The 24078-nt window shown below is 43.9% G+C and overlaps 1 protein-coding gene across 4 annotated transcripts in view; it reads left to right on the forward strand.

Moving 5' to 3' along the window:
• Nucleotides 1-22569, forward strand: part of LOC117354628 (oocyte zinc finger protein XlCOF6-like) — a 34188-nt gene extending 11619 nt beyond the window's left edge. Inside the window, exons 3-4 of one of the 4 annotated variants that reach the window (XM_033932435.1) lie at nt 16941-17060; nt 20040-22569. In XM_033932435.1, the coding sequence (XP_033788326.1) occupies nt 16941-17060; nt 20040-22174 (2255 nt within the window). In that variant the 3' untranslated portion in view covers nt 22175-22569. The remainder of the gene's footprint in view (nt 1-16940; nt 17061-20039) is intronic. The other 3 variants (XM_033932436.1, XM_033932437.1, XM_033932438.1) reach the window with 3 other exon arrangements.
• Nucleotides 22570-24078: the final 1509 nt, after the last annotated feature.

The following is a 24078-nucleotide window of genomic DNA, read 5'->3' on the forward strand; positions in this document are numbered from 1 at the left end:
TGGGCCCCAGCGTAGACTCTACGATCTCTGCAAACACAGAGCGGGAACAGAGAATATAGTCTATACGAGATAAGGAAGCATGGGCCCGAGAAACGTGAGTGAAATCCTTCTCCAAGGGATGCAAGACCCTCCAGGCGTCCACCAAGTCAAGAGAAGCACAAAGAATCTCAATTCCAGTAGCAGATTTCCGAGATTCCCTCCCCACCCCCGACGATCTATCCCAAAGAGGATCCGCCACCTCATTGAAATCCCCCCCCACCAACAGAGGAACATCTCCATAGACCGACAAAAGATCTGCTAAATGATGAAAAAAACCCACGCCCGGGCTATTGGGAGCATAAAGGTTGCAGAGAATGTAAGGTTTAGAGTTCAAACTAACCGAGGCTATCACATACCTACCCTCCGGGTCCCTAAGGACAGTCAGTACCTCCAAATGAAGATGTTTACCCACCAAAATAGCCACTCCAGCCCTCTTACCCAACGCCGGGGAATCCAGGACATCCCCCACCCACCAGGTTCGCAATTTGGCATGCTCCGCAGCTGTCAAATGCGTCTCCTGCAAAAAGGCCACGTCCGCCCGGCTCCTCCGCAGCTGTCGAAGCACCTTCTGTCGCTTTATTGGGGAATGAATGCCCCCCACATTCCAAGATAATAACTTAAGGGACATAAAAATGAAACAAAAATACCCAACAAGGAATCAAAAAATTCAAAAGCCTAGGAAGAGGCGTCCCAGCAAGCCCCCCTCCTAAGGCCACAGTCCTGCGGAAGCCAGTGCCTGCGGTCACCATGTAACAAGAACAACAACCCTCCCCACCCCACCCTCCCCTCCCCCCCAACACCAACCCACCCCCACCCACCACCCACCCCAACCCAACCCCCAAACCCAACCAGACCAATCCTACCCCACTAAACTCCTCCCATCCCATCCACCCCAACCCTTCTGGTCCCCACAGGAACCCAATCACTACAGACGCCCCCTCCACAGAAACCCCCCCCAAAATAGCGAAGAGAACTGGACAAACCCCCAAGAGCAACCTTGCAGAATTAGAACCCATCTCCCAATTTCAAGACAGCCTCATATAATGCCTCAGTGTCCCAGGAAGGGCCCCCGACCCAAAGGAACCTAATCCCAGCCCTATCCACCCCCTAATATCCCTTGAGAATGAAAACCAAGAACCCCAAAACTCATACTCAACAGGAACCCCAAAACCCCCACTCAAACTCTCCTCCCCCCCTCCGCACCCATCGCATCAGACACGCCGCCAACCACTCGTCCCCATGCACGCCCCTCACCCCAATCAACAAGCTCAACAACACCCGCTCCAAAACAGGAATCCAGGCCACCGTCCTCCCAACACAGCCTGGGCCGCGCAGGGGTAGAGAGAGGCCCCGGCCACCCGTAATAAACAAGAAAGCCCCACACATCCAAGGGCCTGAAGACCGCTGAAAGTCAAAAGCACAGAAGCTGAGCAGCGCCCCAGTCAAAGACCGAAGTCCAACCAAGGTCCCAGCCAAATCCAAGAAGGAGTCCCAAGTTATAGTCGAGCCAGGTGAATGAGGAGCTCCGAAGAGAGAAATCCAGCAATAGTCCAGGGACACCGTGGCATCTGGAAGCACAAAATCCGAGCGACGCCACCATCAAAGGCATAGCCGCACAGGGCCATCCAAGGACCTGACAAAGATCCAAGAAGAAGACTAGAGTTGCACCAATTCCAGAAGAAAGAGCGTCTCTGAAGACCAGCAGCCATCAAGCCGGACCAGCAGTAGAGGAGATCACACCAGCGGCACTAGTAGAAGGCAGGTCCACATTCCACGCATCCAACATGCTCTGCGCCTCCGCTACGGTAGAACAAAACTGAGTAGTGCCATTGTGATGGACCCTCAACCTCGCCGGGTAGAGGAGGGCGAAGCGAACATGGCGAGCCGCCAGCGTAGAGCACACCGGAGCAAATGCCCGCCGTTGCTGAGCCACTTTCGTAGAATAGTCCTGAAAACAGAGCACCCTGCCGTTTTGATAGGTGAGAACGCGCTCGCCCCGAGCCGCCTGAAGAATAGACTGTTTGTGAGCATAGTTCAAGATCTTTGCTATTACCACCCGTGGCCGGGCCTGATGAGCTGAACTGAGACCCAGGCGATGCGCCCTCTCGATACGAAGCGGGCCGAGATCCGCAGGAAAGGTAACAGAGGCAGCTAACCAAGCTTCCAGCGTGCCTCTCAAGTCCCGCTCCGCCACAGCCTCTGGAAATCCGATAAAACGCAAATTGGACCGGCGTGATCTATTTTCCAGGTCCTCAATACGATCCTCGAGAGCAGAAATAAGGCGCTGCTGGGTTGTCTGGACATCCTCCACGTGCTGCAGGCTATCCTCCACATCGCTCACCCGCTGTCGGAACGCCGCCGTCTCCTGGCCCATAGCATCCAGCGACGCCTGGACCACCGCCAGCTTGTGATCCAACGGCAGGAGCTTTTGTTCCAACACGAGCTCCATCGCCGCCGTAACTCCGGCCGTGATTTCAGCTATCCAAGCCGGACCCCCCGTAACTGCGCCAGGACTCGGCGGCGCCGCCATCTTGAGTTCCCCTTGCTTGCCGCGGTCCTTTTCTCTGCGGGCCGACTTCAGCGACATACCACCGCAGAAGCGGCCCGAGACTCACTCACAGAGTCCGGAGGGGGGGAGATATCGGAGGGTCCGGTCCAAAGGCTCAAGAGCCGTAGAATGCCCAAAAGGGGAGGGGAAGCTGCGTAGGGCCGCGGGAGAGAGAGACACAAACTAACGTCCGCCTCGCTGCACAACTTCACGGATCCAAGACTGCTCAATGGATAGGTGATTAAAGTCTGTGATCCTAGCTCTCAGTGACCAAGCACGATCTCTCTCAGCAGTGCAGAGAAATCCTTACCAGCGAGTCCAACCCCAGTGCAGCACCCCTCTCCACGTGGCTCCTGGTATTTTCGTTTCAGTAAAGCTGGATGTGTTCGTGGAGCTTGTTATTGCCAGAGTTCTAACAGCTGCATAAGCTGGACTGGATTATTGGGCTCATGCTGGTGTGCAGTGACTTATTTTAATTTTTTAATGCTTTCAGCATCAGCCTTGCATTGTGCTGCAGCACTTAACGTAAGTCATTTGGTTTCATTCAGTCGTTCCCCTCGGTTCAGGGACGGACATGCTGCCTTACAGCCAGTCGCAGACAGGATTCCCTAGCTGTTCCAGGGCACGGCAGCGCCGCCATCTTGACCTCCCCCTGCTTACCGCGGTCCGTTGCTTTGCGGGCCGATTTCGGCTACACGCCCCGACGAAATCGGCCCGAAACTCGCCCACCGCGTCCGGAGGAGGGGAGGTATCGGAGGGTCCGGGCCGGCGCCTCAACATCCGAAGAGTGCCCGAAGGGGGAGGGGAATCTGCGGAGGGCCGCGGGAGAGACACAGACTAGCGTCTGTCCCGCAGCATGGCGTCACGTGATCTCCTTGTGATTGTAATTTAAAAGTTTGGCTATCACCATGCGAGGCCTCATCTCTCGTGCCTGCTCCCTTCCCAGCTGGTGTGCCCTCTCCAGGCGGATGGGCCCCAAGCCCTCTTTCAATGTAAAGGTGCTAGTCAGCCAGGCCTCCAGTACCTGTAGTAGTTTAGGTCCGGGCACAGTTTCTGGAATTCCTAAGAAGCGTAGATTCGATCTCCTGGATCTGTTTTCCAGATCTTCCAGTCTGTCTGCCTGCTTTTGGGTTAGGGCCTGCAGTTCCTGCAACGTGGTGTCATGGGCCCGCTGCGTGTCATCAAGGCTGGATACTCGGGTCTCTAGAGCTGTAGTCCGGCTGGTAGTGTCCAGCAACAGATTTTCAAGCTTGGAAAGTTGGTCCGATAGTTTGGTAATACTAGGCTGCATTGCCACTGTCACTGCCTGTGTGATGGCTGTCAGCGCCTCCAGCGCTATTTGTTGGAGCGGTGCAGCGGAGGTTACCGGCGCCATTTTGTCCACGCCGGGCTGCTGGCGTTCCCGATCTTTTTTCTGGGTGCGGGTTGACATCTGCGGCGCGGGCGAGGACAGAAATCTGTCCATGTAGTGTGTGCCCGATGCGCTGCAAAGCGCTGTCTTCCGGCGCTCCTCCGATGGTCGGCAACAGTGCGATTCGGGGCTCGGGGCCCGGGAGCTCAGGCAGTCAGCGTCTGCCGCGGCTCAAGGCATCACGTGATCCCAGATTTTCTTTTTAGATCCACAATTTATCAAGTTGTTAGGACTCGAGCACCTAACAAGAACAATAGTGGGAATTTAAGGAAGGTTGTTGCTCCTCCAGCTAAACCACAAGAGCTAAGCTGTAGGAATATTATCAGATGAAGATTGCAAGAAAGCAGAGGGTCCCGTGGATCGGGAGATTTTAAACATCCCGACCTTCCCCCTCAGCATCCCTTACAATCTTCCTATCAGGCCACTAATAAAGTTAGGAAATTGCAGTATCTGAAAACCCCAAGCGGCGACCCACTGGACTCCTCCCACCTTCCAGGTCTGCCCATGCTCCATAAAACTTGGCCATTTGCGGCGCACGCCTCACACCACCTTGAACTGCACTAGCGCACGGAAGTCACCTTTTAGTTTAATTTATATTTTACTTGTTTATTTTATATTGTCACAGCCCTAGCCTTAAGGCTAGGCTTGTGACAGTCAAATCTCCTCCAAATCCTTCCCTTAGCTTGAAAAGGGCTGATCACTGCAGCAGGTTGAACTCTGATAGACAAACAGGGTCTCTGTTTCCTTTGAAACATCAGTCTACAGAATCCCAGGGAGTAGAAGAGGAGTGGGAGAATAGCCTGTTGCAGAGGGAGGGGACTTATTCAAAAGGACAGCCTAAGAGTCAGTCTCAGAGAGCAACTAATGAGCCTCTGCTGGGGCCAATTAAGACTAAACTGAGAGGCCAGCAGAAGCAGCAGGTTGGCCCTCCCCCTTTCAGGTCAGGGCGTGGACAACTCAGAGCATTAGAGGCTGTGCTTAGGAAGAACATATCAGTCTTCCCTGGGTCAGCCCAGGAAGCAGTCTCGAGGGACTGGGCTCCTGACTTTCCACTGAATAAGGACGTTGAAATGGCAGGGGTATCCATTGTCCCTGGAATGAACCAGCCAACTTGCCAGGAAGCCGTGGAACCTATGGATACTACACAAGAACCAGATGAAACACAGATGGACCAAAGCTAAGTTGAATTACCTTGATGATTGTTTGCTTTTGGAATCTTGTTTTCTCTGAGTTTGTTTGGAAGCTCCAGTCAAGTCCTGACAGCATGAGCAGGGCTGAGCTAACTGCTGCAGCTGTACCTTAGGCTGGTGACAGAGAGGAAAGTGTTGAGTTTTTGTACATTTTTCCCTTTTGTTTTTTTTGTTTTGTTTTTTTTTGCCTATTTTTGTGAATGAATGTATGGAAAAGGAAGTAGTGGGGAGAATCCACATAATATCCTCAGGGAGGGATCGTGGGGCCAATTTTTTTGGCAAGCTTTGTGCTAAAGTGGATTCAGCTACTCCCCTCCCCCACCAACTGTTTGTTAGGTTGGCTGGGGAAGGCCTGTTAAGCCAGGCTTAGGCAACACATTCATCAGAGTTTGAAAGACCTTGGGAATAACCAGCGGAAACACTGGGTGTTCCGGTAGCCGTATTACTTTGCGCCCTATTTTTTTTGGACTGTAAGATTGTGAGGGCAAGGCTACTATAGTACCATTTTAAACGTACCTGCCAGAAAGGTGTGTGTGGGCTTTGTTTTGCAAGCCCGGATTTTTCTTTGGATTTGTTTGAAATTTAAAGACTAAAACTGTAGCCGTTGCTACTCTAGAAATAAAGTTGGACACAAGTTCAGTTAAGTCTTTATTGTTCCTGACGTTTGTCTTTTCTATTTTGATGAGAACCAGCAGGACCTTCAACATCCTTTGAAGGCACGGCGAGTTCGGCGTTGGGTGAGCATTGGCCGGTGGCCTGTTGCAAAACCCGGCACCGGCAAGCTCACAATATGCTTGCTTATTTTTGTTTTAATTGTTGTACCTTTTTAGATTTCTTCTCTCCTTGAATCGCCGCCGCCGCTGGAGCACACTAGGGAGCAGTAATGCTCCTTAGTGCGCAACCTGAGGGCGCTTTTACTACCATTACTCCTACTACTAAAATTACAATCAACAAGCAACTCTCATTTTGGTGTTTTTACTTAAATTACCTATTTTTATTGGGTTTCTTACATTTACTAACTATGTCCCTACAAGCTTCATGCCAACCATCTCCCTCTTCAAATTTACCTTTAAATATACCAATACATTGGGGTTTCCGTCCCCCAAAGAATAAATCCTACACTTCACGTCAAACGATGATTACACCTATCATTTTTCAAACTTCCCCTCTCACCAATTCTAATAACACTCTTCAAACCACATCTTCATTAGTTTCCCCTATTTCCAATACTCAAAAACAAATACATTTAAAATGAGGACTTATTAACACAAGATCCATTAAAGGAAAATATCATCTTATTAAAGAAATGATTATTTCACAAGGTTTTCATATTCTTTGTTTAACAGAATCTTGGTTGACAGAAGGCGAAGAAGCCTATCTTTCCTACTGCTGTCCTCCCAATTATTCTTTTGTATTTAACCATCGTCATAAACGCAAAGGAGGTGGCCTAGCTATCATCTATTTTGACAACATTATCAAATCTGTTGACCATTCTACTGGAAATGTAACAATTGAATTCCTTCAAATCAAACTTACTATTAATCCAAAAATAGATATTTTATTACTTTACATCCTTCTGCCCATAACTCAGAATAATTTATCTCTTCTTCAAAATTTGATCTTCGATTTTTGTTCCTCATCAGACCATCCTTTCATCTTAGGAGATTTTAACATACATTTTGACGAACTTATAAACCCTATCGCCAGTGAATTCACAACTTGCATCAATGCCTTAAATCTACAACCTTTAATCCAAGATTCGACACATTTGGCTGGACATATTTTGGATATGATTTTAATCCCAAATTCTGATCGCTCTCGAGTAGATACATACGCCAATCTTCATAACACATCAGTTCCCTGGTCAGATCATCATCTTATCACCATTAGATTACTTCTAAAAAATAAACAAGCATTTACTCCCTCACCTAAAACAATTACCTATCGGGACTATACAAAATTAGAGCCATCTTCCATCTCCTCTTTCCTTAATTCAAACTCCTTAACTTCAGAAACTGATTCCCTAGAAGATCAACTTATTACTTGGAATTCAGCTATCCAACTTTTGCTGGATAGCGAAGCACCAATCATTAATAAAACTATCTCCATTCGAAATACTCAAAATCCCTGGTACTCACAAGAGCTCTCTTTAATTAAAAGACAACTTAGGTCCCTTGAAAGGAAATGACGTAAAAATAAATCAGTCGAAAATTTGAAATTTTTTAAAGAACAATCACTCTTTTATAAATCAAAAATTAACTACGCCAAAAGATCCTATTATTCTAACAAAATTATAAAAGCTAAAAACCCCTCCATATTCTACTCCATTTTAAAATCTTTCACTCCCAATCCACAAAAGGAAGTCAGCAAAATCGATTTAACAGCTCAAAATTTGGCTAACTCTTTCTGTGAAAAAATTAAAAATATACGAAAGAACTTTGATCCTATCTCATTTAACGATCCTTCAGATACATCAAATAATTATCAACTTCCTTTTGCCAAATGCTCCACCTTTAACCTCCCTACCTTGACAGATATTGAACACATTATTCAAAAAGTAAATTTAAAAGGCTCTCCATCAGAGATTATTCCTCCTTTAATTCTAAAGAAATACTTTTCCTGTTTTGGCCCCTTCATACATTCCTTTATATTAAAAAGTCTTAATACTGGCATTTTGCCTCCATTATGGAAAACCGCTACAATCTTTCCCATAATAAAGGATAGCAAAGCAAGTTTAGAGGACTCCGCGAATTACCGTCCCATTGCCAATATCCCATTTTTGGCAAAAATAACCGAAAGAGTAGTATTCAATCAACTGTCTGATTTTGTAGAATCCACTAACGTATTACATCCTAACCAAACCAGCTTTAGGAAAAATCATAACACCGAATACTCATTAATAGGCCTTACCACTAATATCATTTATCATTTAGACCATCATAACTCTGTCATACTCTTTTCCCTCGACCTTTCAGCTGCATTTGATGCTATCGATCATTCTCTACTCCTAGATAGATTAAAAATCATAGGCGTCTGTGATTTAACCTTACAGTGGTTTACTTCTTTTCTATCTAATCGGTCATCTATGGTACACTTTAATAATACAATCTCTAATCCTTTCTCACACAACTACGGTATTCCTCAGGGCTCAATTTTGTCTCCTCTACTTTTTAATATCTTTCTTTCCCCTTTACTAAGTCTAAGTCAATCAATAAGCTTTACTACTTATGCTTATGCAGACGATATTCAATTGACTCACCCCTTCAATCCTGAAAATACTAACGAAATACTCCTAATCAATCAAAAATTAGAAAAAATTAAAAATTGGCTTATCCAAAACAGACTAGCTCTAAATATAACAAAAACTAAAGCACTACTCTTTCCAACGAAACAGGGGTTAAAACTAGTGGCTCCATTTTTAATTGATAACATAATCATAAATCTAGTATCATCATTGAAGATTCTTGGGGTTATCATCGATGACAAACTTTCTTACCATGATCACATCAGCAATGTTGTTAAATGTTGTTTTTACCGTTTACGTTTGATTCGTTCCATGTCTAAGTTTCTGGAACCCAAATCTTTAAACATATTAATACATTCACTTGTCATTGCTAAGTTTGATTATTGTAATTCGCTATTGTTAAACATCACTCAAAAGGAAAAGAAACGTTTACAAATAATTCAAAATACTGCAGTTAAAATTATTCATAATGGAAAAAAATTTGATCATGTAACTGCCTTTTTGATTGACTCACATTGGCTTCCCATTAATCAACGTATAACCTATAAAATTTTACTTTTAGTATTTAAAACACTATCTACCAATGAACTTCAATTTATAGATCGGTTGCTAATCCCATATAATACGATAAGTTCTCTCCGATCCACAACTCAGGGGTTGCTAATGGTTCCTTCTTTGAAAATTATTGGAATCAGACGTCACGATATATATTCAGTGATGGCCCCTCAAACCTGGAACGCCCTGCCTTTATATATAAGAGAAGCTAAAGATCTCAGCAGATTCAAAAATAATTTAAAAACTTTTCTTTTTAGAGATGTATTTAATCTTTAAATAATCCATTTTTAATAATCTTAATCCCGCTCCTCATGTTCTTTCCTTTTTTGGCTTTTTCCTTTCTTTTTAATTATGAAAAATATTAATTTTGTAACTGTCTCCCTTTCTTTCTTCTTTTCCCCTATGTATCCGAGTCTGTCTGTTTTGTCAGTCTGTTTTTAACCCCTTTTAATGCTGTACATTGAACTCTAGATCTATTTTACATTTTACTGTTACTCGCTTAGTATGTAATAAGCGATTCATCAAATTTAAATAAAACTTGAAGATTTCAAGAACATATTTCTTAATCAGTTCCATAGGTAAAAGTTAAGAATCTCCAGGTTCCTAAATCTTAATTGATTTTCCAAAACTTCCAGACTTTTGTTTGAACTCCACCAAGTCCTTGTCGCGATCACATCTCTTGAGTCTAACTTAGTAACCGAAGACTCAGCTTTAGACACTCAGACATCGGCTTCTCCCACCTTTATTGCAGACTCTTTGGAGAACATAGATACCTTGGCTATTAAAAATCCCTGAAGCATCCTCAGGTTACAGACTAGAGAGCTGTACGGGAACGGGGACAACGCGAATCCCGCGGGTTTCCCCTTCGGGTCACGGGGATCCCGTGGGGACGCCCCCTAGGGTCGCAGGGATCCCGTGGGGATGCCCCTCGTGCTCTCGGGTATCCCGCGGGGTTCAATGCGAGGCTCATCTGATTTTCCTACCTGCCCTGCTGCAAGGCTCGTCTTCTATTTTCTGCCTGCCTGGGCTCCCGTCTTGAGTCTGTAATAGAGAGTTGTGCGGGGACAGAAATCCCACCCGTCCCCACCAAAGTCCCACCCATACCTGTGAGGACTCCCACCGGTCCCTGCGAGGAATCCCTCCGTTCCCACCCGTCCCCGCGAGGAATCTCCTATGTCCCAGCCCGTCCCTATAAACTTCAGAAATAGTTATTTCAGTTAATTATGCTACTGAATTAAAGGCTCTGGTAGAAACCCATTTAAAAATAAGCAAAAAGACTTTATTAATTTGGAAATATTTATTGGGAAGAATACATACTTTGTAAACGGGTTTCTACCAGAGCCTCTAATGTTTATAAATTTTTATCAACACAACTAATATACTACTTTATCCTGAAGCAAAAAAAAAAAAAAAAAGAATTTTTTTCCTACCTTTGTTGCCTGGTTTTCTGCTTTCCTTATGTTCTCATTCAATTCCTTCCATCCACTGTCTCTCTTCTCTCTGCGTCTTCCAATTTCTCTGTTACTGTGCCTCTCCCTTTTTTCCCCCCTTCCAAATTGGTCTGGCACCCATCTTCACCCTCCGCTCCCCCCATACTCTGGCATCCCTGCCTTCTTCCCTGCCAGCGTCTTCTCCCCACTCTTTCTTCCCCATTTCCTTTCAGCGTTCTTCTCCCCCCTCTGTCTTCCACATGTGCTTTCAGTGTCCTTCTCCCCCCTCTGTCTTCCACATGTGCTTTCAGTGTCCTTCTCCCCCCCTCTGTCTTCCCCAAGTGCTTTCAGTGTCCTTCTCCCCCCTCTGTCTTCCCCATTTCCTTTCAACATCCTTCTCCCCATGTCCTGTCAGCATCCTTCTCCCCCCTCTGTCTTCCACATGTGCTTTCAGTGTCCTTCTCCCCCCTCTGTCTTCCCCATGTCCTTTCAGCGTCCTTCTCCCCCCCCTCTTATCTTCCTCATGTCCTTTCAGCATCCTTCTCCACCCCTTTGTCTTCCCCAGTGCTTTCAGCGTCCTTCTCCCCCCTCAGTTTTACCCATTTCCCTTAAGCGTCTTTTCTTCTCCACTCCATCTTTCCTCCCTGTCTCCCTCCCTGCCCCTTACCTTTGTGGCGCTTCCCTACCCGACCGACAACAGAACAGGCTCGGTCCGACAAACCTCCCTGCCCTGTAGCCGCGAATCTAAATTACCTTCTTACAGCAGCTGGAGTATTGAAGCTGCTGTAAAAAGGTAATTTAGATTTGCGGCTACAGGGCAGGGAGGTTTGTCGACCGGGCCTGTTGTTGGTCGGTCGGGAGAAGCGCCACAAAGGTAAGGGAACCTGACCGGCTGTGCACACTCCCCCCCCAAATAGCTGCACCCGGGGTGGACCGCTCCCCCACTTTGGTACGCCACTGCCTTTTCCCTACCTGCCCTGCCGCACACAGCCGACTGGAAGTCTTCCCGATGTCAGCGCAGACGTCGGAGGAAGGGAGGGCTTTGCTTAAGCCGACTGGAAGTCTTCCCGATGTCAGCGCTGACATCGGGGAAGACTTCCGATTGGCTGTGTGCGGCAGGGCAGGTAGGGAAAAGGCAGTGGCATACCAAAAGGGGGGGGGGGAGTGTGCACAGCCGGTCAGGTCCCCTTACCATTGTGGCGCTTCTCCCGACCGACCAACAACAGGCCCGGCCAACACAGGACAAAGACACAGCAGATATTGGTATTTTCCCCACCAGCAGACGATTCGCATCTCGGGTTCCGATCGGTGATAATTGTTTACTTTGGACCTGATGACCTGATCTGCAATACTGGTGATAGGAAACAGGCTGCAAAAAGATTCAAGTTTATTATAATATTTGATATAATCGCAGTATCCAAATCCAATGTGATTTACAAAATTAAAAGTAGGTAAATTAAAAATAAAAAATTTACAGCAAATAGGGCATTAAAAACAATTATGATGTAAAAACTCTACAGAAAATGAGGGAGAAAAAAAAATGGATTAAATACAATTTAAAAATAAATGAAAGGGTGGGTAAGGAAACAGAAGGTTTAGGGGACGGTACCCAATTAATTTCTACTAAACAGTGTTCCTTGTCCAGATAAGTTCAAGGAAAGAAGTAATGTGATTAAGAAAGATCAGTTAAAGGTATCCCTAAACAGCCAGCTTTTTAGTAAGCCTTTGAATTTAGTAAGTAATTTTTCTTCTCTTATATTGAGAGGAAGAGAGTTCCAAATTTGTGGAGCTGTGACAGAAAAGATCATATCCCTCCTTGAGTAAATAATTTTTGGTGAGGGAGTTACCAGCAAGGATTTTTCTTCTGATCTGAGAGATTTTACAGATTTTAAGAATCTTTCTAAAAATGCTGGGGCTTTATTTACTAATATCTTATGTGTCAGTAAAGCTAATTTATAAGTAATTCTATGGTTTACTGGTAACCAAGATTTTCCTTCAACAGTGGGGTTACGTGATCGAATTTTTTCCTGTTCATAATAATTTTTATTGCGGTGTTTTGGAGAATTTGTAATCGTTTCTTTTAAGGTAATTCCTTTGTATAGGGCATTACAAAAATCGATTTTAGAGATGACCAGAGAATGTATTAAAATATTTAGTGAAGGTTTATCGAGGAATGCAGAAAGAGATCTAATTAATCTTACCTATAGAAACATGTTCTTACCAATGAACTAATTTGGTCATGGTAGCTGAGCTTTTGGTCCAGTATGGCCCCAATAATTTTTACCTTAGTAACTACTTTGAGTTTGGTTGTGTTTATGATTATATTGGCTCCTAATTTCTGACCCTCCCTACACGGAAACAGCATGGCTTCTGTTTTGAATGCGTTAAGGGCCAATTTGTTATCGTGCAACCATTTTGATATTTTAGAAAGTTTTTCATTGATAACTGTAATATCTCCGTTAACGTTGGCGTCTATAGGGTATAGCAATTGAACGTCATCTGCGTATGCAAATGGGATAAACCCAATTGACTGACAGAGTGTTAGTAATGGTGCCAAGAATATGTTAAATAGTAACGGAGATAGGATTGAGCCTTGCGAAATCCCAAAATTTGTAGAAGTTATCTTTGCCGAAGAATTATTGAATGTAACCTTGGATGAGCGTTTGTGAAAATAAGATTGAAACCACTGGAGAACTACTTCTGATATTCCTGTAGATTTTAGTCTGCGTAAGAGAAGATGATGATCAATGGTGTCGAAAGCTGATAAGTCTAAAGATATAAGGAGGACTGATTGATGCTGATCCCAAAAATATAATACAGAAGATGTCAGGCCTATTAAAGAGTGCTCGGTTGAATAAAATTGACGGAATCCTGTTTGATGAGGATGTAATGCTCCAGTTTTCTCTATGAATTCTGAGACTTGATTAAAAACTATTTTTTTCTGTCATTTTTGCTAAGAATGGGATATTTGCTATTGGCCTAAAATTGTTGGGATCATTCCGATTTCCTTTTACATCTTTGGGAATTGGATGGATAATTGAAGAACAGATTAATTGGTGAATGTATTTGCCAAAGATGTTGAAAAATTTTTTCATAATAAGTGGAGGGAGTAAGTCTTCTTTATTCCCCTTTGTATTTAATGAGGTAAATAAACTTTTCAGGTCTAGTTTTGAGGGTAGTGTGAAATGAGAACACTTTGACATTGGAATGCAGGAATCTGAAGTTGAATAATCCATATCTGGGTCTGGGTTGGTTCCGAAAGTTTTCCTTAACCCTTGGATCTTCTCTACAAAATGATTAGCTAGCTCTTGAGCGGTCAGGGTGCTAGCTGTACCCTGTGCTGACCGTGTTTTAAACGTAGTTAAGGATTTTAGAATGGAAAATAATGTAGCAGAATTGTTTGCTGTTCTAATGCGTAAAGTATAGTATTTTTTTTTTGTCTCATTGCTTTTGTTTTTATAATTCTGTGCTTGACTTAGATATCTGACTTGATTGGCAGATGTTTTTACTTTGTGCCATTTTTTTTCCAAGGAATGCATTTGTTTTTTGATAAACGATAGTTCTGGCGTATACCAAGGGTTTTTTTATTGACATTGTTTTTGTTACTTTTGGAACGAGTTTATTGCGTAATGTCTCGCAAAGATTCTCCCACTGATTTATTTGCTCACTGCTTGATAATTTTTTAAAGTCTTCTATGGATAGGTCAATTGTTGCGATCAATTTAGGTTCGTCTAGCTTACTATAATCACGATAGCTGTAAATTTTTTTATCTCCCTGAAGGTCATTGATAGTATGAGTGTGTTCATAGTTAAAAGTGATTAGACTATGATCTGACCATGGGACAGGCTCAATTATTGGAGATGAAAAGACTGAACTAAGGTGATTAGCGACAAAAACTAGATCTATAGTATGTCCTGCAATATGTGTTGGTTGGGAGACTTGAAATTAGGTCGATATTGGATACCAAGGTAATCAAGTCAGATGTAAAGGGATTTCCTGTGTTATCGAAGTGAATGTTGACGTTGCCTAGTATTATTACGTTTTGTGATGTTATACTAAAATCCATAAGTAAGGACTGTAAATGTGTAACCAAATCTCTGGTAACAGGAGGTGGCATGTATAAGAGGAGAATGTCGAGCTGTGGATTAGCTGTGGTTTTAAATTGAAGATATTCAATAGGTGACCTGGGTGGTGATTTTTTTCAAATTCTTTGGCCATTTGCTGCTTATAGATAACTGCGATGCCCCCACCCTTCTTTCCTGAATGATGATTAAATTGATAAGTAAAGTTTGGTGGGCAGGCATAGTTAAGATATGCTTAATCACCGTCTAACAGCCAGGTCTCTGTGAAACATAATAGATCAATCGACTTTCGGGTAATTAAGTCTTTAATTATATAACTTTTACTTTTTAAAGATCTTGCGTTTATAAGACTAATTCTAAGATGATTGTGTAAATAATAGTCATAGTTAGGGAAGAAGTTTGAATATTATATTGATTTTTAAATTGCTCTGAAACATACCTGTGTGAGTTGGCAGGTCGGTGGCTCCAGTGAACAGGAATATTTGCCCCTATAGCCTGTCTTTCAGCCGTTTGTATTGGCTGACTCATTGTAAAGAAACAGGTTAATAATAGGGAAAATATCAAAGAAGACTTACTCTCAAAACCTAATGAAAAGGTCTTTTTAAGTACCCATTTAGGTCGCGCACAAAGGAGCGAACTAAGGAGCATGGCATGCTCCTTAAGCGCGCTCCTTTGGTGCACGCCGCAAGAAGCTGCTTTAAATACAGCATGTACCGGGCTGAAGATGAGGGGCAGTCAGTGACGCCACCGCTATGCGGCAGCGGATCGGAACAAGGCTACACCTGGAAAATAAAAGATTAAGTAGGTATACTTTAAAATAACGTTAAAAACAAACTGGATAAAATTTAAAAGTAAGTCTAAGGCAGTATCAGTGCTGGTGCCAAATAAATCCAAAGTGCTCTAGTGCTGTACGATCAAATCTCATGCTCTTGCGCCGCAAGAAGCTGCTTTAAATACAGCATGTACCGGGCTGAAGAGGAGGGGCAGTCAGTGACGCCACTGCTACGCGGCAGCGGATCGGAACGAGGCTACACCTGGAAAATAAAAGATTAAGTAGGTATACTTTAAAATAACGTTAAAAACAAACTGGATAAAATTTAAAAGTAAAGCAGTATCAGTGCTGGTGCCAAATAAATCCAAAGTGCTCTGGTGCTATACGATCAAATCTAATTGAGACTGTAAAGAAAGAATCTCTGAAATTCTTTGCTGGAAAGTTTTCTCTGGAGAGGGATGTGGGAAAATGATTTTGGCTTCCTGCCCTTTTTCCAAGCTCCCATCAGTCTGAGCATGCTCAGTGTGATTGTTTTACCTTATTCCAGGGATGAAGAAGTTTGCATATATTGAAATGAGGGTGATAATTCATTATTTAGAGTCAGAATTTGACTATAAAGATGAGTAAGGAGGGTTTATGAAGACAAAAAAGAGGACACGTGACTCCACCCACACTCCACCCATTTCCTTGGTCCCTCTTGCCATCCTCTGTACCTTTTTAGCGCTTCTTTCTTTCTGTCCCTTCTTCCAACCCTCCTCCTCTTTCGCTCTATTTCCAACCTCCTCTCCTCCTATTTCTGTCTCTCCCCTCACATCCAGCACTACCCTACTCCATGCTCCTTTGTCTAGCACTACCTCCTTTCCATAATGCTTCTCCAGCCCTCCCTCCCTTCATGCTGTTTCTCCAGCCCATTTCCCTCCCTCCCTCTCTTCATTCATGCTGTTTCTCAGGAGTCCCTCTATTCCAGGGGTCTCAGAGTGCCTCCTTGGGAGCCGCAATCCAGTTGAGTTTTTAGGATTTCCCCAATGAATATGCAAGAGATCTATGTGCATGCACTGCTTTCAATGCATATTCATTGGGGAAATCCTGAAAACCCATCTGGATTGCGGCCCTCAAGGAGGGACTTTGAGATCCCTGCTCTATTCCATTTCCCCAGCCCCCTGCCCTCTCTGCTGTCTAACTCCCAACTTTTTTGAGAACTGTCCAAGATAGTTTTTTGGGTTTTTTTTAAGATGAGGGTGTCTGTCATTCCTGACTCTCCTTCTTTCCTGGGCCGGCTGCTGTAATCGTATCTTCGGGCAGCCGGCAGCAGCAACAAAGAGAGCTTGTTGCTGCCCACCTGCCTCAGAAGCCGCCTTTCTGAAGCTACTTCATGTTCTCGCATAGGCGGGACTTGTACAGAGATGGCTTCTGGGGCAGATCAGCAGTAGCAAGCTCACCTTGCTGCTACTGCCAGCTGCCCAAAGATAAGATTACAACGGCTAGCCCAGGGAAGAGGAGGGGAAGTCAGGAGTGACACCAGACTCCCTCATCTTCAAAAAACCATCCTGGACATCCTCAAAAAAGAAGACATGTCTGGGTTTTCACAGATGTCTGGTAACTGTAGGCTTATGTTACTTTTCTGAGGTATAAAATTTTTAATAAACTTAATGCAATTTTCTTACTCTAGCAACAGATTCTCCGACCTTCACTCCTAAAATTATATCCTACATCAAACGAGGGGAAGAGCCGTACATCAGGGGTGAGCCTGATTCAGAGGAAAGAGAATCTGGGAAAAGCAGCTGCTCAGGTGAGTGCAGTAATAAGAGGGACTGGGGTAAACACCTTCTGTAGGGGAACTGTTGGGGATGCTATCCCTTTGTAGATGAAGGCTTAACCTATGGGCCACACAGTCTTAGCTCTGGAGAGGCGGAGGAGAGGAAAGATCCAGGTTCCTTTCTGTTTATCTGTAACTTTCTTCCAGCCTCATCCCCCCCATGGGTCCCAAATTTCTCTTCCCCCAGCCCAGATCCATCCATCATGGCGCAGTTTTACCTAAAGGAGCCAACCGCCCTTCACTTCAGCTCCAGCTCCGGAGCCTGCCAGCACCCTCCCATGATTCCAACAACCCCCCCACCACCACAGGTACATGATAGCAGTGGCAACCCCCCCCCCCCCAGGTTAACATTTCCTCCCTATCTTCCCTTGTGCCGATGTTACCTGAAGGAGCCAGCTGCACCACAATGAAAAATCTTCAGAGGCCTGTTCTGAGACCTTCCTTCTGCTTTCGAGCCCCTCCTTGATGTTACTTACACCCCATGATGGAGGGGGGTTGCCGCTGTCACTATCGCTGTATCAGAGGGTGGGGGGATGTTTGCTGGCTCTACAGCTGGAGCTGAATTGAAGGGCAACTGGTTCCTTCAGGTAAAACTGCACCACGATGAAAACTTTTCAGAACCCTGTTCCCAAGACCTTCCTTCTTCCGACGAGTCCCTCCTTGATGTAACTTTCCATTTTGTGAAACCGGATGTTACATCAAGGAGGGGCTCATCGTCAGAAGGAAGGCTTCGGAACGCTCCCTGGAAGATTTTCAACGTATGGCAGCTGACTGGTTCAAATAATGTAGACACGAGGGGAGCTGGGGAGGAGATGCTGTTCTGTGGGGGTTTTGCCTCTGCTGCTAACGCTATCACTGTGCCTGAGTCTGATCTTGGTGCAATTATTTTGTTTGCCGCTCCCTACAGTGCTCTCTCCCCCCTTTCTTTTCCCTTTCCTCTCCACCTCCTCCCCTCTGTTCCAGTCAGTCTCTGTCGTTACATGTCCCCCTTCTAAAAAATTTTTTTTTTCTTTTTAATGATATTGTATGTTTTTGTTTTTTCTCTTTTAAGCATATTATACTATTGTAAACAATTTAGGTATATCAAGTGATGAATAAACTTGGAAACGTGGTAAAAGACCTTGCTCCTGTTCCTGTGGTAAACAGGCAACAATTTTTCCCGTTCTGGCGGACTTACTGCAGTTTGTCATGGGATCCTGTCCCCGTGTCATTCTCTAGCAGATTCGTATACAAGGAGTTGCAGTAGTCAAACTGGGATAAAATGAGCATTTTTACCATAAGAGCAAAATGACATTCGTCACACAAAGGTCTGATTAATCTGTCGTTTCATGCTGTAGAGTGTCTTCTTCCAGAGTTTGGAGATTGGTGGCGTATACGAAAGTGTAGGATCTAGTTTGACACCTAGTACTTTAGATGATTTGTGTACTTTGAGGATGGTAGAGATAGCGAGTTAGGGCTAGCATGTTGGACAGTGTGAACCCAGAGTAGCTTGGTGTGAAAGAGTAAGGGATTCTCTTTCACTAATGCTACCATTCTGCCTCCAGACAGCAGAGGCCGCTATCCCAAGACTGAGCGGACTACACTGAATGCACTGGGTTCTATAGCTCAGTATTAAGCCAGCTTAACAAGTCAAACCTCCGGAGTCAGGCGTTTATATGCCACAAAGTAGAATCATTCAGAGAGGTTCCTGTGGAAGAGGCGTCCACAAGAAACTTCTCTAGTTATAGATTGATGGGAGCCCTGGGAAATTGTGGAATTGGGAGAGAGACTGTTCAGAAGAGGAGGCTTCTGGTAGTTTGGCTAACCTTTGCTGAATAATATGTGACCTATAGCAAGGAGAGCATTTGTTACAATCCCTGAGTCTGTGAGGAAACAGGTTCAGGTTATGTAAAAGAATCAACATTTTTTTTCACCTTTTAAAGTGCTGCCATTTAAACATTGCCTCAACGTTCCTTAGTATTGACTCTGATTGATATTCATTGTCCAGATTACTCAAAGACAAGTGTTGGTTTAGCATTTAATATAACTGACATGTTTGTATAAGTTAAAAGCGTCACCTGAGTGTGTTTTGTAACATGGAGATTTTTATGACTAGCTCATTTAACCGAGCGAGCGTTTATATTGAGATCTTTTTGTCCACATAGAAAATGTGGTTCTTTGTGCATCCTCGCCACGTATGAGGGGTTGAGTTCGATTTCTGGGTGGTGCGTCCTTTTATTTTGTATCTTGATTTAGATTTAAGGTGTGCTTTTCCTGAACCATATAGAATAGTCATTTGTGTCCACACTCCATCCACAGGCTGTTTTCCCATCTGTAAGTCAAAGTAGAGACAAAAATGACCCAACAGTGACCATGTTTCAACAGGACTCTGGATCAGGGGTCATTAGTTCATGATTGTAGAAGAAATTCCCCAATAAGCACAGATTATAATATATTCTCATTCTTCAGAGCTCTTCCCAAATGTTAAGTCCCCCTTTGGTATGTAACTTTCATGCTAAAACTAAAACAGCAGTTATGTGCCACAACAGAGGTGACATGGCAGCAGTGCTCATAAATGCATTTGGGCATTATCTTAGAGAATAGCACCTAAGAGCTAGCTATTGCATGTAAGTACGAGGGGATGGTGTGCAAATAGGGAGGGCACGAGTTGGCTACAGGCGATTCCTATACCTACGCGCAAAACCTATAGATTACGGTCAGATCATTCAGACTTTTGGCGCCCTTGAGAGAATTGACTCCCTTAACTCTACACGATGCCATTTTCAAGGACCAGCTCACAAACTGGCACTGTCTAGAGATAAATGCTTGAAAAAATGCTTTGCAAATAGGAAACTGACCAATTCTCAAGCCACACATGGAAATTCCTAGCGTTCCTCTCATTAAAGATAAGTTCTATCTTAGAAGCCACTGCTGTTTTCTAACTCATGAGAAATACTTTCTGTTTTTATCCAGCAGATCATCAGATCCAGCATGAATGGAAGAGAGAAAAGAATGAAGAAGAAGATCCAGTTGAAATGGAACAAATCCAAACACAGTCAGAAAATGTCTGTGAGAATATTTCCCAGGGAACTGAGAAGATTAATACAAATAATTATAAGCAGGAATCAAAGAACCAGAGAGACTCTACAGCGGTCTCAAGGGAAGGAGTCAGGAAGTGTGAGAGAAATGACAGGGATCTGAGTTACATCCCTGAGGACCAGAGACATCTAGCAGAGGGACCCTTCCAAATTAAAAACAGTGATAAAGTGACTTCTAAATTCCACCATGGTAAGAGGAAAGAACTTCAACTGCACATAAGAGATCATACAAATGTGAAACCTTCTACCTCTACTGAGTGTAATAAAAACTTAACTCAGCTTTCAAATCTTAAAAGACACAAAATAATCCATTCAGGGTACAAACCACATGCATGTACTGAGTGCAATAAAAGCTTCACTCGGCTTTCAGCTCTCAATAACCACCAAATGATCCACACAGGGTACAGACGATATAAATGTACTGAGTGTAAGAAAAGGTTTTCTTGTCTTTCAGCTCTAAAAAGACACAAAATGACCCACACAGGGCACAAACCATATACATGTACTGAGTGTAAGAGAAGCTTCGTTCTGCTTTCAGAGCTAAACAGACACAAAATGATCCACACAGAGAACAATCCATATACATGTGCTAAGTGTAATAAAAGCTTCACTTGGCTTTCACATTTAAAAAGTCACCAAGTGATCCACACAGGGCACAAACCGTATACATGTATTGAGTGTAATAAAAGATTCACTCAGCTTTCAACTCTAAACAGACACAGAATGATCCACACAGGGCACAAACCATTTACATGTACTGAGTGTAATAAAAGCTTCACTCAGCTTTCACATCTAAATAGACACAAAAAGATCCACATGGAAAACAGACCATATCCATGTACTGAGTGTAATAAAAGCTTCAGTGACCTTTCAAATCTAAAAAGTCACAAAATGATCCACACAGGAGACAAACCATATACATGTACTGAGTGTAATAAAAGTTTCACTCAGCTTTCACAATTAAAAAGTCACCAAGTGACCCACACAGGGTACAAACCATATACATGTACTGAGTGTAAGAAAAGCTTCACTCAGCTTTCACATCTAAATAGACACAAAATGATCCACACGGGATACAAACCATATACATGTACTGAGTGTAATAAAAGCTTCAATGACCTTTCAAATCTAAAAGTTCACAAAATGATCCACACAGGAGACAAACCATATAGATGTACTAAGTGTAATAAAACATTCACTCGGCTTTCCTATCTAAAAAAACACCAAGTGATTCACAAAGGGAACAACCCATTTACATGTACTGAGTGTAATAAAAGCTTTACTCTGCTTTTACATTTAAAAAATCACCAAGTGACCCACACAGGGCACAAACCTTATGCATGTACTGAGTGTAAGAAAAGCTTCGCTCAGCTTTCACATCTAAATAGACACAAAAAGATCCACACGGAATACAAACCATATACATGTACTGAGTGTAATAAAAGTTTCAATGACCTTTCAAATCTAAAAAGTCACAAATTGATCCACACAGGAGACAAACCATATACATGTACTGAATGTAATAAAAGTTTTACTCAGCTTTCACATTTAAAAAGTCACCAAGTGACCCACACAGGACACAACCATATACATGTACTGAGTGTAATTAAAGATTCACTGGGCTCAAATCTAAAAAGACACCAAGTGATTCACACAGGGCACAAACCATATACATGTACTGAGTGTAATAAAAGCTTCAATGACCTTTCAAATCTAAAAAGTCACAAAATGATCCACACAGGAGACAAACCATATACATGTACTGAGTGTAATAAAAGTTTCACTCAGCTTTCACATTTAAAAAGTCACCAAGTGACTCACACAGGGGACAACCATATACATGTACTGAGTGTAATAAAAGATTCACTGGGCTCGTATCTAAAAAGACACCAAGTGATTCACACATGTACATATATATGTACCACGTGTAATAAAAGCTTCACTCTAGAAACAAAGCTACCACCTTCCTCCACATCTGTAATGGCTGCCAACAAGCTGCCACCTACCTAAACATCTTTGGAGTAATGGATGTGTTCCAATTCAGAGAAAACAAGATTTGAACTAGCGAATAGGCCTTGCCAGATGAAATGTATTACCATCCTGATAAAGTATGCACTCTGTGATTTGGGGTTTATTCCAGGGGACAAATGTTCAGGGTTTACCTTAACTTTGTTGGTTTCTCGCCTAAAACAGGGTGACAGCTGTGTATATTAGTTTGGAAAATTGTGTTTTCTTCCTTTTACTGGCCCTTCAGTTGGTGTCCAGTACTATTTTTGTTGGCATAGAGCAGTGTTCTTCAACCTTTTTACACCCGTGGACCGGCAGAAATAAAATAATTATTTTGTGGACCGGCAAACTTCTAAGACCGAAATAAAAAAACACATTTTCGCCCCATTTCCGCAAGCTCGGTCCCCACAAACCATCTGATCCCATCTGCACAAGCCTCAGTTATGATTTTATATTGAGCGTATTTTATTAAAGTATAAAAAGAAACAATATTCTGTACAATTGTCATTTTATAAATATAAATATTCAGAGCAAGGACCAACAAAACCCCTGTCTCCCCTCCCCTTCACATATATCCCCTCTACTATCAAGAAAACTGAACAAGCCAAATTATTACAGAATGCTACACAGAAATATCATGCTAACAGAATACTGCAGTCACACATGATAGGAATAGTGTTTGGCTTTGCAGTCCCCAGTTATGTCTCTAGCAGGATATATATTTCAAATCTGATATATTGTAATGACAAAATAGAAATAAAATGATTTTTTTTTACCTTTTGTGGTCTCTGCTTTCATCTTCTTTCCATTCTTCCTTCCAGCGTCTGCCCGTTCCATCCACTGTCTGGCCTCTCCCCCTTCCATATGTATCTGACTTCTTTCCATCCCCCTCTCCCCTTTCCATCCAGCCTGTGCCTCCTCTCTCCTTTTTACATCATTCATTCCAGCTTCACTGCTTTCTTCATTTTTATCTCTCCTACACCAGATCTAGCATCTTTATCCCTCTCTCATTTCTCTGCTGACCCCCTTTCCAGCATCAATCTCTCTCTACTTTCTCATTCCTCTGTCTCTCCCCTTTCCCTCATCTGATCTCTCCATTCCACCCTGACCCCCTTCCCCTACTGTAATCTCCCTGCCAGCTGTTTCTTTCCTTTTTCCCTTCTCCCTTCCCTCCTTCCCCCTATCCAACATTAACTCTCTTCCTATCCCTTTCCCTCCTCCCCTCCCAGTAGTATCTCTCCTTCTACCTCCCTCCAGGTCCAGTAGCAGCTCTCCCTTTATCCAGCAGCTTCCCAGCCTCCAACAGTGGCTTCCTCTCCTTCCAGCAGCTCTCAGTACTTGCCTGCAGCAGTGATTTACTTAGGCAGCCTTGGGTCCGTTGCCGCCTCTGAGGAAAGGGGAAGTTGCCAAAGTGAATCACTGCCCTGGTAAGTACAGAGCTGCTAGGAGAGGAGACAGCCACTGTTGAAGGCTCCCCATGATCTTACTCCTGCTGTACCCTGCACATTCGCGACCCCCCCCCCCAAGCCGGCAAAAACAGCTTTGCACCGCAGGCCCTGCCGCCCAAGACGAACCGGAGGCCCCTACCCGCCGCATCCTGCACGTGGGCAGACTCTCAGCACAAACGCTGCTGATGGCCCCAATCGACACGCTGACCTCCCCGCGCACGCTGATCATCTCCTTTCTGCCTGCACTTTCCCCGCGGCCCTCTTCAGCGACTCGGCAGAGGCAGCGATCAAGACAGGCTGCCAACGTCGGGACCTTCCCTCTCTGAGTCCCGCCTATTTTGTTTCAACTTCCTGTTTCCGCATAGGCGAGTCTCACAGAGGGAATGGCTGACGTCGGCAGCCTGTCTTGATCGGCCGAGGCTGGGAAGAACAGAAGATTTCTGCGAACACCACTGGGGC

Source organism: Geotrypetes seraphini, chromosome 2, assembly GCF_902459505.1.
Source record: "Geotrypetes seraphini chromosome 2, aGeoSer1.1, whole genome shotgun sequence".
Taxonomy (NCBI): Eukaryota; Metazoa; Chordata; class Amphibia; order Gymnophiona; family Dermophiidae; genus Geotrypetes; species Geotrypetes seraphini.